The 17,626-nt window shown below is 42.4% G+C and overlaps 2 protein-coding genes and 1 long non-coding RNA gene across 4 annotated transcripts in view; 2 read left to right on the top strand and 1 right to left on the bottom strand.

The window, feature by feature from the left end:
* Positions 1 to 10,397: 10,397 nt before the first annotated feature.
* RIPPLY2 (ripply transcriptional repressor 2) lies at positions 10,398 to 12,430 on the top strand. The gene is made up of 3 exons (XM_010707662.4): positions 10,398 to 10,565; positions 10,644 to 10,708; positions 12,137 to 12,430. The coding sequence occupies exons 1-3, from the start codon at positions 10,398 to 10,400 to the stop codon at positions 12,300 to 12,302; spliced, it is 399 nt and encodes a 132-aa protein (XP_010705964.1). The 3' UTR covers positions 12,303 to 12,430.
* On the bottom strand, positions 10,560 to 12,833 carry LOC146545043 (uncharacterized). Its single transcript, XR_014881495.1, has 3 exons — positions 12,573 to 12,833; positions 12,171 to 12,266; positions 10,560 to 10,969 (listed from the first exon to the last, which is right to left on the bottom strand). It is a non-coding gene; the product is annotated as an uncharacterized LOC146545043 (long non-coding RNA).
* Positions 12,808 to 17,626, top strand: part of CYB5R4 (cytochrome b5 reductase 4) — a 27,548-nt gene continuing 22,729 nt past the window's right edge. The window contains exons 1-4 of one of the 2 annotated variants that reach the window (XM_085217697.1): positions 12,808 to 12,961; positions 13,395 to 13,548; positions 15,058 to 15,158; positions 17,212 to 17,296. In XM_085217697.1, coding sequence (XP_085073823.1) covers positions 12,887 to 12,961; positions 13,395 to 13,548; positions 15,058 to 15,158; positions 17,212 to 17,296 — 415 coding nt within the window. In that variant the 5' untranslated portion in view covers positions 12,808 to 12,886. Of the gene's footprint in view, positions 12,962 to 13,394; positions 13,549 to 15,057; positions 15,159 to 16,265; positions 16,381 to 17,211; positions 17,297 to 17,626 lie in introns of those variants that run through there. The other variant, XM_085217698.1, reaches the window with a different exon arrangement.

Raw genomic sequence — 17,626 nt, 5'->3', positions numbered from 1 at the left:
GTGTGTGCATATGAACCACAGAGGCAAAGGATGATGAGGGATACAGGAACAAACCATGCATCCTCTTCCTCCTTGGTCTCTGTCTAGAAAGGTCACACCAGCATTACCTTCAGCTCTGATAGCCATACAGGTTTATATTGCTACTTGCGAGAATCTCATATCTATACAAACCCCGTGACAGTAACAAGGCTGGTCCTCCTCTGCTCCTTCTCTGTCATCAACCACTACACAAGCCCACCACAAGCAACTAGAGAGGTGATGGAGGCTCTAGCCATTTTCTGCATCATAGAACCTTAGAATCACAGAATGTCTTAGCTTGGGAGGGACCTCAGAGACAACCCAATTCCAACCCCCTGCCATGGGCAGGGCTGCTCCCCACCAGCTCAGGCTGCCCAAGGCCCCACCCAGTCTGAACTTGAGTGCCTCCAGGGATCGGGCACCCACAGCTCTCTGGGTACCTGTGCCAGCACTTCACTGTCCTCTGAGTAAAGAATTTCCTCCTAACACCTAACCTAATTTTCCCTTCTTTTGATTTAAAACCATTCCCCCCGTCCTATCACTGTTAGACAGTGTAAGAAGTCCATCTTCCTTCTTACTTATAAGCTCCCTTCAAGTAATAAGAACTCAGTGAGGTCTCCCTGGAGCAACCTCTTCTCCATTCTAGTGCTGAGGTAAATCAGAGCAGCTGTTTTGGCAGAATGTTCCTAGAGTTCCCCTTCTCCCCGCACTGCACCACAGGCACCTGCTGTGAGAAGGAGGATGAAGCCTGGTCAAGCCAATAGTCCCCAGGATTATTGCCTCCACCAAATACATTTGGAATTCTCCAGAAGATTAAAATTGTTAATATTCTGTTAGTATTTGTGACATGATGAATGAAAGCAAGGAATCGAAGACTGTGTGGAACTCCCTGTACGTGCATCCAGAACTCCCTGGGTATTTTATATATAAATGTTGATTACAATTATACTGCTAGAACATCATTATCTGCCAAAAAGTCTGTCTTGCACCTGCTCTCCTACCATGAGAAGAGAGCAGTGAGTGAGAACAGAGACAGCAGCAGGAAAGGAAAAAAGAAATAACAACTAACACTTCAGAAAATTCTCAATCAGTTTTCTTCAAATAAATTATTTCTTGGCCTCAGTGTGGGGAAAAACAGGCATGACTCTTCTCTGCTTCTCTACCTATGGATACAAACATTGTTGTGAAATGCATCTCAGCTCCTCAGCTCTCTGAAGAAGTTCAGGGGGAGGATATGACCTCAGAAGCTGCTGTCTTCTCTGTACAGATTGGGCAGTGCCAACCATGAGCTCTTTCCCTCCTGCTCATAGGAATGCATTTATTGGTGGTAGGGCAGCAGCTGGAAGCTGACATGACTCCTCTGGAGCTCAGAAGTATATCACTGCAGGTTTCAGAGGAAGCCAGGGCAGGCTTAAATACTGCATTTCCTTTTGAGGTCATAAAATCCCTTATAAATGGTCAGCATGGTGTCAATAAGCAAGAGATTTTTTTCTGATAAAAGCAGAAAAAGCACCAGGAAATGAAGCCTCCACCTACACTGCAGTAATTACATAGCCATAGTTGTCAGTTGTGGCTAATATAGATTAAAAAATCAAAGAAAACAACTGTTTCAATTATGAGCTTGACAACATATATGTAAGAGTTGCTTTAACCCAGTTCACTTAATATTTGTGTAAATTAGCCCAGCGCTTCCTATTCATGTCATCTGACTCCTCTCTTAGGGAATCAGTGAATACATAAAACAGATGTCAAATATACGTGCTTAAATGTATTTAAACTATGTCAGACAAACAGCTGTTTAATTGGTAGGCATTTCAAACCATATTTTATTTCAGAGTATTTGCCTGATGCCAATGTCATATACAATATGAGTGATTTCTTGCAGCGCTGACATAATGAATGCCCAAGGTAATCATTTCAATGAGGAGATCCACAGTTTGGCTGGAAAATATTCTGAAAATCCTTTGCACATTATTTTTTTCTTCTTAATAAGAACATCGTTTAAAATATCTATATATACTAGTCAGAAACTTAGGTACTCAGAGACATCTGACAAGGTTTGTATTTTTAATGCATAGGTTTTTAAGTAGGTCATATTTATTCAGGTAGAAGTGCACTTAAAATGTATTGTGTATATGTGCATATATGGATATGTGTGTATATACACTCTTTCAGGTTAAGTAGAAGTAACTGGTGAGACTTTAGGATGTCTAGTACAGATGCAAAGTATTTCAACATGAAAAAAGATGGATACAAGCTGTTATTTGGGGTGAAGAACTAGGTTAAGAAGACAGCAGATAAAAGTAATGGGAAAAATTCAGACTTCTTTTACTTATGCAGAGAGATACTTGGCTGACTAACAGAATGATGATTGCTGGGAGTCTTCTGTTCCACTGAGCAAAGCCACCCCAGTAACTTGGCAAGAGGGATCTGCAGAATTCTTACAGAGCACTCATGAAAAAAGTCCGACAGGAGAAAATTTAAAAGGTGAGATAAGAAAATTTACAATAACGTGATATCACACTGGTTTGCAATTCTATATTTTGTATTATGAATGGTGGAATGTACAAGAATGCAGTGTGTGATAACAGACCGTGACTGCATTTCAGAGAGGAAACAAATCAATAAAGCGTTGAGCAGAGGAAGCTGATAAAAACATGGAGTATGCAGCTTTAAAAATTCTTCCATAATGATTTGCAGGTTCTTTAAAGATGACAAGTTTATGCCTACCAGAAAATATTTGCTATCATCTACTTTGCAGTAATCTGAATGTATGTGTTCCTATCAACAACAAGCATTGCACCTCATAGTTTATCACTGGATATCAAGTATATTGAATATTGTGATGTGTTTTATCTTGAATATGTTAATATCTCAAATATTAAGTCAGGGCATATAAACACATGCTCAGAAGCTTTTAAGAGAATTTGAAAAGGAGATCTTACACAAAATCTCCAGATGGGATAAAATATAGACACGTGTTCACACTCCCAAGCAATTATGTGCCAAAAAAATATTATTAAGACTGTGACAGGAAGTACCAGAAAGTTAGAAAAATGCCAGAATCATGGGTGCCTGCACAACTTAAATTCAGTTCACATGTGTAGTGTATATGCACCATTGCTGTTTCAATGGCATCAACATATTCTGTTTCTCATAAGTCCCCTTCCTCTCAGTGCCCAGAAGAGGTGATGGCAGTTTGTTGAATTACTGTTCAATATATTGTTTGCTCTCTGTGCAGTCTGCAAACTCAGACATTTTTCTTGCACAGCAAAAACTTACAGACAGGATTTCAGAATGCTGCCCTGATGAATTTCCCTATGAGTCTTCTGCATGCTAGTAACTCTACTGGCTGTATGAACTAATGAACAGGCTTCCCCAGAGCTTTTAGGGACTGTGCAGCGTATTCCTAGCATTCCCATTTTTTACACAGGCAACTAAGGACACACACTTGTGTGGGGGGGAAAGGCTCTTTAAGTCTCTCTGGCCAGTTTGAGATAGTTATGATCTTGTTTTACATAGCTTTGCATAGCACTGTATTTCAGGCATGATTCTTATTCAGTCCAGCAGCAGTCTTGAGCCTCACACCCATTGTGTCCAAGCTATTTAGGACACAAAAATTACAAGAAGAAATTTGCACTTACAAACCCCCAAGGGACCTGCACTGAAGCATTTCTACAAATCACATTGCAGACTCACATCTCAGACACAAAAATACATCATTAGGATTTATATTTCCTAGTCTGAGGCATCTAAAAGATATTTGCAAGCTCATCTAGTCACTTCCAATCTAATCATTTTTTTTAGAATCAGTAGAGAGACAGAATTGGTGCCAGAGAACTCATCAGCTTGCCTGCCCTGTACATTTTAAGCACCCTCGACATCTCCTCTCAGGATGAAATACATTTAACACTGAAGGCAGCCTAAATAAATCATCGTCTTAAGCTTGGATGACCAGATCTCAAACACTGAACTTAGATGAGACATGATTAACAAGTGAACCGCTAATAACTTTTTCTCATTGAAAGTTTCAGGATTTTTGAATAATTGACTTTGCATCAGATAATGCTATACAGTGGGAGCACACTGGGTACAAAAAGCAGTTGGTAGTTACATTAGTAACTGTTAGTGGTATGAACTTGCAGCCTCCCTAGAAGGTAAGCAGACCTTGCCCACGGGTTTCACAGGCTTTGCCATGGCAGGGATCTCTTCTGCCCTTCCTTCCTCCTTTTTTTCCCATTTGTGCCCACCTGGGACTTGGATCCAGCCTCCCTACTCAAGAATGGCCTATCCCCAGGCTACTCTCTTCAACATCTACTGGAGTTGATTCCTCCAAGATGCCTTCCCCTGGCCTTCAGCTGCTTGGTCAGCGAACTGCAATGTCCCTCATGAACTCAAGACTATCAAGCCTATTGCTCCAGGGTCTGATTCTCCATCTGCAAGTGGGACTGAGGTTGGTGTGACATTTTTTTTTCTTGCCAATAGGAATGAAGAAAAGACAGCCTGCAGACCCTGTTGTGTAGTTATGGTCCTGGCTTCCAGTCTCAGTTCCCCTTCATCTTCTTTCCAATCTTTATTCTTCCACTGAGTTAACTAAAACTCTCTGCTGCCTCCCCTTTACATCATTTCTAATGCTGGTTACAAGCAAATCCCAGCCTTGTCCTCACCTCTCAGTTACTATCTACCACCAAAGCACTTGCCCGCTTCTCTCCTCTCTCCTCCTCCCCTTCCTGCCACCCTCATCTTGCTGCAGCCTGTGTTTGGGTTATGTAAAGGAAGAGAGCAAAAGAAAAGAAAGAAGCTCTGAATCTGGATAACTCATCCCAAAATGTACCCAGTCTACAGCAACACAAAGCTGAGGCTGCAAGGAGAGTCCCGGTCAGTTCTGGGTGGGACAAGACCCAGCCAGATGTAATTCCTCAAATGAATTTATTAATTAAATTCTTCAAAGTATTCTCAGTGGGCAATTAGGACTATCATTTTGTAGACTTGGAAGTTGGCCAAATTTCCATGGATTTTCAGACAAAATTCAGAATGCAATGGCAACCTTCATAGTCGGAAGTAATAATTGTTTAACTAACACCTCCAAAAAAGGCACTAGATGTTTTGAATGTTGGAAGATGGTGTTTCTACCATTTCTCCCTCATTCTTGGGAATGGCTCAATGGTTTGAGCTGTCTTATTTTGATTGCAGTTTTCCCTCAGACTAAGCCTGAACAAACCTAGTGTGTAAAAACATGGTCCAAATATGACTTGAAAAGCTAGAAGGAATGGAAAATGTGATTTTCAAGGGATCTGACAGACAGTCTTAAAAGTGATACCAGCATTTATTCTTCACTACCTCTGCTGTTTATGCACATCGTAACTGGAATGGGCAGGCTACTGCCAGCCCACACAGAGAGCCCTATATTTCCTGTGCTCAGTTATGATGGTAAGCAAGCAATTAAAAAATATAGAATTCTGCCATAATGGGATTTGCAGTCTCATGAGACTACTTGCCAGAAGCCATCCTGATGGAGAAGAGCCATGGGTCTATGTCACGACTCATCTCCAGGCACCTATGTGAAGACTCTGTTACCCACAGAGCAGCACAGCACACTGCATACCCCTCAGGGCTGGCACTGCTATCTTTAGGACTCATGTTGCCTGTCTCAGGTGCTTGTTTCTCCAAGGCATGGCTGTTTCATTCATTCCTCCCTGTCGGAGGTTAAACGCTGACTTATCTCCATCCAAAATGTAGTGGCATGCATCCTGTTTGAGGGCTGATGCTGTGCTGATACCTTAGAGATACGGAGGAAATTGAAAAACAACTTCTCTGTTTTTATGAATATCTCTGTAGCCAGGGAGGCAACAAATCTGAAGAAACACTGAATTGAACGGTGCATTGTGAGAGGAGAGATGACACAGCTAGGGACTGTATTACCAGCCAGAGGAGTCAAACCAGGACGTGCAATGATTATCTAATTTCTTCTTTTCTGTCAATAGCTGTTGGGCCAGACCGACTGTATTTCATTTGGCTGCCTCTCATTTCTCTTTAGAGGTGAGAGGACAATCCTGCTGCTGCCACACTGCAGCACAGAGAGCTCCAACTGCAGCAAGCACTGTGGCATTGTGCTGCATTGTTCTGAGCGTGCCAGACACTTCTGCAGAGCCACAGCATATGCAATGTATCAGTGTCTCATTAACTCCCATTATATAAAAAGAAATGGCAAGACTGGTGTCAGCACTGAGGCCTTCATTTCTTATCTGTATGGAATGTGAAGTGCTCAGAACTCGACAGCAAATGATATTCATCCTTTAAAAAAGTTCCCTCCACTCAGTAGCCAAACTCATTACACATTCTTAGCCCCTTAGTGCGTCACTTTCCCATATGGATACGTTATCCTTTGCCATTTGCTAGCATGAGCATGGCAGTGGAGTGCAGTGGGGCAGGGAAAGGAGGGAACCAATCTGCTGTGTGGGTCACACCTTGCCACATGCATGTGGGGGGCCTCCAGTAGGTGCATGTGTGCTACAAACGTAAACATGTTCCCTTCTCCCCAGCAGATACCACTGACCACCCCAACATTCTCACATGTGCACACTCCCACAAGCAAACCTTTCAGTCCAGCCACACAGAGGAAGGGGAAGAACCATTTTCTCCATGAAATGAAATAAAGGCACCTAATTCTATTGCATCCCAGTCCAAATCCAGAGAGATGGGAAGAAGGGGGATGGATGTCTCCACTTGAAACAGGAGTTTGAGTTGGCTGCCTCCAACTAACAATGGTGAGAACAGAGAGGCTGGTAAAACCTTCAGTTCTTTATAAACTAATGCTTTACTTTCAAGTTACAGTAGAAAAAAATTTATCAGCTAATAGATCAAATGTAAATAAATGGCATATACATATATGCTATACATCTGCATGCAAACAATAAGTATGCATTTTATTTTCAACATTCAGTTCCGAAGTTTTGTCAGAATGGGAAATATGACGAAGCCAGGTTATCAAACACTCAGGATCAAATGTTGTCTGCTCATCACAGCTTCCTCGGCCCAGTCTCAGTAAGCCGGGGTTTGATCTCTCCCTTCTCACTCAGCAAATTTCTAAGCAGATTTTCTCTACATATGAACTCAAGCAATGCATGTCCACGATTTACTAATAAATGAGAGTTCTCTCTGCCTTCAGAGAGGCTGACACAAAGCCAGCTGAGCGTTCTCTGTCCAGATATTTCCATGTCCAAGTGTGATTAGCACTGTCTTGTCAAATGTAGCTCTAAGCCGTTTGTGAACACCTTCTTTGTTTGTAGTAGCACTCTCAAACCTGCACAGGCCTCTGTGTTTGCTCTTCTGTCTATCCTATTAACAGCACATTAAATTTCAAGATGTCGTGCTGCAGAGCACCACAAAAGTGCTTATTAATCAATTTAAAGCAAACCAAGATAATTACTTTTGCTCTGGATAGATAGTCCTTGGTATACCAACCACAACATACATATTCTGAGAAAGCTAAACTTTATATTGAATTCTTCTGCTGTAAATTCAGAATTACCATGCAAGACTTCTTTATACCACATTTGAAATTGTAATCAGCTGTAATTATACCATGATACCTATAATAATTAAACTGTGGCTAAACACAGTTGAACCCTGTGAGTTTTCCTGCTTTGAAAGCACTAATTAAAAAATATCCATGACCTGGAGAGGTATTTTCAAGAAGCTGAGAACTGATGAGGTGCCTGGCTATTTTTATTACTGCATAAGAGAGTAAATAAAATCATACAACATCATTTTTTCCTGTTTGATTCCACTATAATATTTACAGCCCAGTGTATCATTTCTCGACTCCCAGGTTTGCTTTACTACAATCAATTTAGTTATGCATGTGCAATCAAGAAAAACCATCAGTTCAGCACTCGTACTTCTTTTAAAAGTTGAAATACAATAAAGTAAGAAGTAAGACACAGAAATGAGAACACTATTTTAATTGGGAGAAGCAGGAATGCATGGGGGAACTTCCTGTAGCAGACTGAATGTTGAATTCACATCTATGCTTTCTGATGCTATATAGTATAAATATGTCAAGACCCATATTTCAAGGTCAGTTGGAATTTGGCAAAACGTTATGTTCTCTTTTTTTGTGGTGTCAGTGATAGCAAGTTACTATTGCAAATTCAAACATTTGTATTTCTGTTAATAAACAGGAGACTGCATTACTAACCTGTAAGGCCAAGGAGTCACGTAGAGTGAAAATATGCAGGGAGAAACAGCTGTTAGCCATTATTTTCTCCTTATCCTCTCAGCACCTCTGTGTCAGTTTGTTTTTAATGGGTAAATCACACTTTCTTCATGGGACATTTTCTCATTTGGGACAGATACTTAAGAGAATTCTGCAACAATTAACGGCCATTGGCCAAAGATATTTTCTCGTAGTTTATCTTTCTGCACACATTTATACTTTGTGCTTTATCAAACAAATAATTCTGATATGAAGTTGCTAGTCCTTTGCTGGTACTAATATGATGATGCTTCTGCATTTCTTCTTTAACAATGGACTCAGCCTCTATTCTTCTCTTCTTGTACAGAAAGAGAGAAATAACAACTACAGAAATGACTCTCACATAATTTAGGCAAGAGAAGAATCTGCCATCAGACAGCTTTTAAACATCTGTTCTACACTTTACCACATTTGACAAAGTTTCACAGAAGCTGTTTGCAAACTGAAGAAAAATAGATACAATCTTGGTTATGATCAAACTTACAGTTTGTGCTACGCAGTGCTAGCTGCTTTGCTGTCATCTCAATTTCTGCAAATGGTAAATTGAATATTTACCAGCAATCTGAACCGTTTGCTCGCTTTGGTTTTAATCATTCCAATTCTAGGCCACAGCGAAAATGAGATCATAGAATGGTTTGAGTTGGAAGGGAACTTTAAGATCATCTAGTTCCAATCCCCTGCTATAGGCAGGGACACCTCCCTCCAGACCAGGTTGCTCACAGCCCCATCCAGCCTGGCCTTGAATGCTTCCAAGGAGAGGGCATCTACAACCTTGCTGGGCAACCTGTTCTAGTGTCTCACCACCCTCACAGTAAAGAATTTCTTCCTAATATCTGGTCTAAATCTACCCTCTTCCAGTTTAAAACCATTTCTCCTCATCCTGTCACTATCTGCACTCATAAAATGTCCCTTCCTAGCTTTCCTATAGTCCCCCTTCAAGGACTGGAAGGCCACTATAAGGTCTCCTCAGTGCCTTCTCATCTCCAAGCTGAAGAGCCTGAGCTCTCTCAACCTGTCCTCATAGGGGAGGTGCTCCAGCCCTTTGATCATCTTCATGGCCCTCCTCTGGACTGGCTCCAACAGCTCCACGTCCTGCTTATGTTGAGGGCCCGCATGGACAGTCACACAGTGCAGCAAAATAATTCCATAAATTTTATTCTTTTTTAACATTTGGTTTAATTCTAATATCCTACTAAGTTTAACTTTTCGTTGTGAAATGCATTTTCCCTTAATTACATCTAAAGTCGTAATCATTACCATGGATCTTCCATGGCCAGTAAATGAACTGGGTCTGGAGCTCTCCTTTCAAATCAAGTGAAGATTGATCCCCCCACTCTGCCCACCTCCTCAGGGCTGTCACTGCTTACTGCCTCTTACATACGACCCCTACTGCTGCTCACATGAATCAGTGATTGCAGTTTCATAAAGGAAAAAAAGAGAAAACAAAAATAGAAAGGAGCTCCCTCTGTGCTGAGGCATGCAGTATGAGTTTGGCAGAAAACTGTGCACAAAGAACAGCTGATGCTGGCAGTGGGATAAAGCACCAGCAGCATGTGAAAAAGAGTAAAAGAAGGCACTTTTCCTCGGTAAGAAAGTGCTATCAAAAAGCCGCTATGCTAGTGAAACCGTATCTCAACAGGCGGAAAACGTTACAGGAGTGTATCAGCGAGACTATGTCAGGGATGTATCAGGGAAATAAAGACCCCCTGCCAGTGTCACAGTCTCCAGCACCTCGAGGCGGAACTCTCCTCTCCGTGCCCGAACTCCATACGCAGGCGTCGCCCGGGGACCAGCGAACTCGTCGCGACAGCAGAAGTCCGCTCCTGCGGAGTCGCTGCCGGGCCTCCCCGGTGCCCCCCTCCCCGCCCGGTGACCCCCGCCCCGCTTCCAGCCACGCGTCCGCCGCGGCGCTCTTCGCACCGAGCTGCCGCATCTCTTCCCGAGGCCATTTGGGCCATGCACGCGTCCGCGCTCCGTGTTGACACAGCGCGCATTCCCGCGGAGCCTTTTTGTTGACGGCGCTGGCAAATGAGCCGGGGGAGGTGGGCTCCGCCGCCGCCGGCCCTGCGGTGTATAAAAGCCGCCGGGCCCTGGGTGCGATGAGGTATGGTTGCGGTGTAGTATGGAGGTTGGAGCGCTGCGCTGTGGCTGCCAGCTCTCAGTGGCGCTGCCCCCACGGGGCTGCCCCCGCGTCCAGCACGATTCCGCGCCCTTCGCTTCTCCCTCCTCTTCTTCCTCGCCACGCCGCTCAGCGTCCTTCTGGAGGCCGTGGGCGCCCGGCCCCTCCGCGGTGAGTGGGGCGACGTGGGGCGGTGGGGCTGCGGGCTGTGCGCCGTGCGCGGGGTGACCTCTGCTCTCTCGTCCCCAGGCGCGCAGCCCCAGCGGGCTGGCCGAGGCCTCCGGAAAGCCGGCTCAGTATGCGCACCCCGTGAGGTAAGTGGGGAGGGGGACTTGGGCAGCTCACACATTGACTTTTTATTTACGAATTGTGGTGGCAGCAGGATTTGCTGAAGCAGCTCGGGGCTCGCTGCTGTGCCCAAGGTTAAAGGGAGCAGAGGACGGTCTCTGTGGTGTCTTCCTAGTGCAGTACAGCCATGGGAGCAAGTAGCAGAAGCAGGGTGTGAGCGCTGCCAGCTCCTGTAACCGCTGCTGGAATTAATGGTGAAGGCAGCGGTGCTATTTGCATTGTCAGATCTGAGAGAGAAATGAAACGGCTCCTGTTGAATCTGCGGGAAAATCTGTATTTGGAAGCGCTAGTTGCAAGGTGCTGAATCTTACTGCACAAGGTGTTCTAGGTAAGATGCAGCTTTCTCCCTAACCTAGGCTCTGCTCTGACAAATGCAGGTCAAATAACGTAAGCCATTGCACTGGCTCAGTGCCCTGATGCTGTGCCTATGCATGAGTGAATGCTGCAGGGAGCGCTGGGAGTGAGATGTTACAGAGCAAGTGTGCTTTGTGCTGCAAAGGAGGCAGTGTTCTATTAAACCACTGCCTAGAAAGCATTTTTGTACTTGCTAGAAAACCCTCATTCTAATTCTGTTCCTTAATGCAATTCTGTTATGAGCAGTCTGTAATAAGCACTGAATTTGCATTGTGCTAGTCTCTTTGCGCCTGGGATTTCTGTTGTTTCTTGCAGCTACTTCCAAAGCAAGAGGTAAGCAAGAGGATGTTAATTGAAAAGGAGCAGAAACAGTTGTGATGTTATTGCAATATATATAATATATACTAGCTGATAGCTCTTGCTACACCATATTGTCAGCAATTTTCATCTTGATTCCTAGATACAACACAGACTACTTTGAAATCTAGACCAAGTTAGCATCTTCTGTAAGAAGTCAGTGGAGGATTCTGTTTACAAAGACAAAACTTTGCTGGAGTATCAAAGCTTGATTCTCTGAGGCTGTCATTGTTCCTTTCACATTGAGACTTGTCTCAGACCATATTAACATCACCCAAAATCTCTAATAAAACCACTGATTTAACCCAGGTACTTTGAGAATGCTATCTCACACCCACTGTATCCCCGAAGAACTGTTTCACTTAGAGTAGTGTTATTTAGGTTAGGTCCAAAAGAATACTGATAATGAGGTACCAGAGTGATAAGCTTCAGGTATGGATCCTGGAGTTTAGAGCAGTATTGCTGCAACACTGCATGTAAAGCATTATTTTTTCTCTCTTTAGGTGGAAACACAGAATCCAGAGAATATATTTCTACTTATATGTGGAAATTAGTTTATCATTTGCCATGTGAGGGGAATGCTGTTGGAAGTTTGTCTAGCAGAATATCACTGTTCCTTAACTGTTAGCCTTCAAGTAGCATGTATAATAACAATAAGGAAACTTACTCTGTGCTTGTTTCAGATTGTTTTGGCCCAAATCAAGGTGCTACGATTACCTGTATCAGGAAGCTGAGGCACTTCTGAAAAACTTTCCTGTTCAAGCTACGATTTCTTTTTATGAAGACTCAGACAGTGAGGAGGACGAAGGTGAACTGGAGCAAGATGCAAGAACAGAATCACATTGTTGATGGCAAGAAAGGCCAATCGAAACTACTTCTATTAAGCTTAATATAAAAAATGTATTATAGTATTTTTAAAGATAAATTTATATGTATGTAAGTTATTCTTAATAAAACTGGAATGTTTTGTAATTTTATCCAAGCCTTTGTTCTAGTCCTGTCTCACTTCTGGGCAGGGAAAGTATTGATGATTAATATTTTTATTTATTTAGTCTGAGGTCATTTATTTTGCAGACTGTAAACATCAGTTTTAGGAACAGCCCCTCTTAATGGGCTTACCTGGCAAGGCAGCAGGGGGCTGCAGGGGAGCGCTGTGAGCAGAGCCCAGCGCTGCCCCGTGTCGGAGCACAGCTCCGCTGCTCTGAAGAAGACCCGCCACAACTGAGCCCTGAGCGACGCTGGGAAAGGGAAGCGGGATATGTGACAACAGCCCTGCATCCCGCGGGAAGGCCGTATGGAATCAACTGGAGGAAGGCCGACACTCCGTGGGAGGCACCCGCCCCTGTGACGAGCTGCGCCCGCCCATCGGGCCGCGCCTGCGCGCTGTGCCGGAGCGCTCCGCCCGCCCGCCGGGTGCAGGCCGGGCCGGCAGGATGCTGAACGTGCCGCCGCAGGCCTTCCCCGCGCCCGGCTCCCAACAGCGGGCGGCCGCGGGCGGCCGCACCAAGGTAGGGCCCGCGCAGCCCCTCGGGGTCGGGGCTCTCTCGCAGCTGGCCCTGCGGCCGTCAAGGCGCGGCCCTGCGGGGCTGGCGGCGATCCGCGGCCGGCCGGGTTCGGGGCTGGGCCGGGGCTGCGTAGTTACCTTACAACCGCTCTTGTCCTTTTAGCGGGGCTCACAGCGCTTCTTGTGCGGCCTTTCCGTATCGTCTCGATTTTCTTCAGTCTTTATGATAAATGTTTGAGAATCCTTTTGGCTGGGTTGCAAAATAGGAAGCCTCCTTAAGCAGCTTTATTGCTAGGTAGGGCTCCCAGAAGATCATGAAGAGTATGGGTTATTTCTTGTTTTGCCCCAGTCTTCCTTGGGAGCTTAGAAAAACATTTTGAATGGTTCTTTTTCCCCTTAGAGTTTAATAAATGTTTGTACATTTTGTTATTTTCCAGGTTCCTTTAAAACCAGGAAGGAGTCTTATGGATTGGATTCGATTAACTAAAAGTGGAAAGGACCTGACTGGTTTAAAAGGGAGGCTGGTCGAAGTGAGCGAAGATGAGCTTGCTAAGCACAACAAGAAGGAAGACTGCTGGATATGTATAAGAGGTTGGTTACTGCCATGTTGCTTTTGCATTTGTTGCCTGGCCTCTGTTCTGTACTTGAAACATACCAAAACAACAAACTACCACCCCCCAAAAATCCTCACCCCAAAACAGTGTATTGTGTTGTCTATGTTTAGACCAGGTTGATGTAGCAGTGTTGATGTAGTAGGACACAGCTTTGTCCAAGTTGGCAGTTTTATGTAACAACGTGATTCTTTGCTTTCAGACTTTGATCAGGCAGTCTTTAAAGTTGATGTACCTGACACTTATGTGAAAATTGTAAAATGGAAGAATGCGATTGATTCTTCTGACAACATCTTAGCAAGAATAAGACATTAAAAATGCTGACAGGGAGTTAAAGAACACGTAGTAGGTGGAAATCCGAATGTTTTGTTGACATTCAGGAGTTCTGAACTGTTTTAATTTTCCCTCGTGCATTTTCTTATGTGCAGTAACTAATCGTGTACTCAAGATGGAGTAGTGGTTACATCCCTCAGAACATCAAGTCAGTAGAGTGTGCAAAAAAACCTTTCCAGTCCTGGAGAGTTGTTCTTACCAATTAAGATTGTCCCAGGAATACGTCTCCCCTCACCTAATGCTGAATGCCTTCATTTCTGGAGTACTGTAAACTTTTAAAAAGCACACAGTGTTTTTAACAGGCACGGTTTCACTTTAGTAACTTCTTGTTTAGAAAATGTTTAATTTTTTGAAATATTTTGCTATGTAGACCTGCAGTAGTCCCATAAGAAGAAATATCTGTGGTTACATCTATTTATTGCTGCATTCTTCAAACTCTGATTACTCTGACTATATTTCAGTAATTGGTCTTCATGATTCCAGACCTATAAAGCATTCTTTTAAAAATCTCACTAAAAACATGGAGTAGTGCTTCTATAAAATGAATGCTGAATCCTTTTATTAACACAAATTTGTCATCAGTGTTATCAGCCTCTAATGAGCTCAGAGTGCATTCAGTTTTTTGTACTGCTGAATCTACAGAGGGAACATTTTGTTGATGATGGTGGTAGCCTTTATTTTCGGAAGACAGTTTCTTCCCGAAAACTGTCATTTTACTTCATAGGTGATGAATGACAGAGAAACAACTGTAACAGCACTTCAGCAGTAACTTAATTCAAAGGATTACCAAAAACAATTCCCTGCACTAACTAGCTCAATTCTGTAACTGGCCTCTGGCTCTCATACACATTAACTAGACTATGACACCTTCATCTTCAGGTGTTTATTTCGTTAGAGTCTTAAACCTGCAGGATTTTTCCAGATGCCAGTCCTTCAGTGCCACAAAACTTATCCTACTGAACAACTCTGTGTGATATGTTTCATATCAGGTTCCGTATGGTTGTGTGACTTCTATTTCTGATTCTGGAAAATCATATTGCTTGCTATTTCACTGTGCAATAGGTACTAATCTTTCCACTGTTTCTGGAGATAGTTGAATAGTTGCAGTGGTTGTAAAAAATGCTACTCACATGATTTTACATTCCATTTTCTGCAGGACTCGTATATAATGTCACACCGTACATGGAATATCATCCCGGTGGTGAGGATGAACTAATGAAAGCGGCTGGATCTGATGGTACAGATCTTTTTGACCAGGTGAGAACAACTGGCTGTGAATGACACTTCCTCACTAAAAGGTATTTTGAAAAAAAAAAAAAAAAGTGTATTTCCTGATTATTTTAGGTCATCCCAGTGGAAATGATTTGAACCATTTGAGATCTAAGCGTAGGCAATAGTTTACTGTTCAGAATTGCACTAATGTGCTGAAAGAGAAACATCATTTAAATTTTGCGTTAAAAGTCAATAATGAAAGTGTTGCTTTATCTTGAGGCTTTGCTTCAATTTGACCATTTTAACAAATTGATTGGTTCTTAGCAGAAAAAGCTATTAAACTTCAGATTCCTACCTCCTAAATAAATTACCATGTTGACTAATTGCTGTCAGTTGAAAACCATTTTCTTCTCAGAGAGCATTCATTATTTTTACAAATACTTGTAGTGTTTGTCTGTCTGTTAACTTAGTTACTGCATTATCAGTGAACAAAGTACTGAGGAAAAGGTTTTGGGACTGCTATTAACTCATTGTGAACAAATCAGAAGATGACAACTTCTCTTCTTTGTTCACCATTTCTTTAAGGCTGAAAAGAAGGTCTGCAGACTTCCTGTAAGACCTGATTTTGTAGGAGGTGATTCACTGAGTTGGTCTTTTTGAAAGCAGGCATTTTTCCCATCTCCTTGGCTCACAGGGTTTTCTTGGGAAACTGGGGAAGAGCAAAAAGGGAACTTCCTCTGTTTCTGAAATAATTCTGTTATTTCTTTACAGTTCTTACATCACAGTATGTTACGTCTTAACTTGCAAAACGTATTTAAGAATAAATGTAAATAAAGGAGAGTTGTGATGCGCTTTGTTTTGTTGTTTTTGGTTAATCTCCTGACAAATGAAGTGTCTGAGCACAGGATTTGGGTATATTTCTCTGTTGGTCACAGATCTGCTTGGGTTTAAAGAAATTTGCATTTTCACTCTTGAAAATTTGTGCTGTGTCAAGTTGTGGCCTGAAAGTCTGTAGCTAAATCACTGTCAAGTATGGTGTGATGTACTCAGAAATGGGAATCCTGGCAGCAAAGATATTTCCAGAAGCCCGAAGAAGTGTATCTGAACTTTGTAACATACTTGGTACATTTTTGTTTGTCTGTTTTGTCACAGGAGTGGAAAACCACCTCCAGGTTTTTGTTTCTGGCTGATGTCTTTCCAGTTCTGGAGGCATTTCTGTTGCCTGTGCATTCTATATCTGTTAGATACTGATGTATTTAAGAGTTTGGTAGGTTGCTGGTGTTTTTAAACTTCTAAAAAACATAACTCTCACTCAAAATTTTTCTTTTCTTTCCACTACCTGTGTAAAATGCAGCTCCAACTTGTGGATGGAACTTCCTTATCTCGTTTGCTTAGCTCATGCAGTTGAAAGTTTTTATTTTTAAATCTCTTTGTATCATTCAAATTTGTCACGCTGCACTCCTTTACCTTTTCTCTTCCTGAGGTGTTATTCTGAATGCCCTATCAGAGTTGGTTTTTCTGCCATCTATTCCCTGTGGAAGTTCTTCAGTTCTGGTCTGTAAACTACTGCTCTTTCATCACTTTATTTGGCTTTTTAAATAGATTATTTCCCAATAATTCAATGATTGTCAGACACAAACAAATGCTCCAACTTCATAGGAGATGTCGATGTGTCTATTCTGCTCTGTTTTGTTTCCTTCATCAGTCCTTTTCCCTATATTTGTATCTAAACAAGATTAATTTCCTTTGTGGTAAGGACAAATTCTATTATGTTGTAAACACAATAAAAACACTGTTCTGAAACCTTCTGTCATTAAAGGTGGTGATGTTCAGGTACTGCAAAACATAAAATGGATAAATTAAGCTACTGTCACATACTCAGGGTCTGTGTGTGTGTGTGTGTGTGTGTGTGTGTGTGTTTAAATACTTGTTGCCTGTGAAAGAAGTAAAAATACATACAGAAAAATGTGATCAGTTGGTGTCTTAAGAACAAAACACTAAGAAATGAATTATATTAGCTGTTATGCAGAAATGGTGTTTGTATCTTACAACACAGTAAAAGTTACAAAAGTTGTGAAAACCAATTTTGTTAATATAGGTTCATCGTTGGGTCAATTATGAATCGATGCTGAAGGAATGTCTTGTTGGGAGAATGGCTTTCAAGCCTATTGCTGCTCCAAAAGGTGAGGGCTTTTAAAATGAAATAATTTCTGATAATGCTTTATTCCAAAGTTGTCTGGAAGTTGCAAGAAATCATTGTATTTACAAGTAGTGTCTGTATTTTGATACAGAGGGGAAGGCTGTTGCCTATACGTAGTCTTTTGGTAGTATATACCTGAAGAAGAAACTGTTTTACAAGTGAATATAAATAATGTGCTGCTATGTTTTTCTTCTGCTGTAAATCATCAGAAAAGGGTTATATATTTGTAGAAATAGGTACATATTTTTTTCCCAAGGATTGCTCTTTTTTCAGGCCCCGGCAGGCAAACTCTCCTGAACAGCCCTCTGGTGTG

This window comes from Meleagris gallopavo, chromosome 2, assembly GCF_905368555.1.
Source record: "Meleagris gallopavo chromosome 2, MGAL_WU_HG_1.1, whole genome shotgun sequence".
NCBI lineage: Eukaryota > Metazoa > Chordata > Aves > Galliformes > Phasianidae > Meleagris > Meleagris gallopavo.
The sequence above is the reverse complement of the archived record's forward strand: the minus strand, read 5'-3'. Positions and strand labels throughout refer to the sequence as shown.

Coding starts and splice junctions, on each gene's coding strand:
- RIPPLY2 (XM_010707662.4), top strand. CDS start 10,398: ATGGAGGTTGGAGCGCTGCGCTGTGGCTGCCAGCTCTCAGTGGCGCTG. Junction 10,566..10,643: donor GGGCGCCCGGCCCCTCCGCG/GTGAGTGGGGCG, acceptor TCTCGTCCCCAG/GCGCGCAGCCCCAGCGGGCT. Junction 10,709..12,136: donor CAGTATGCGCACCCCGTGAG/GTAAGTGGGGAG, acceptor TGCTTGTTTCAG/ATTGTTTTGGCCCAAATCAA.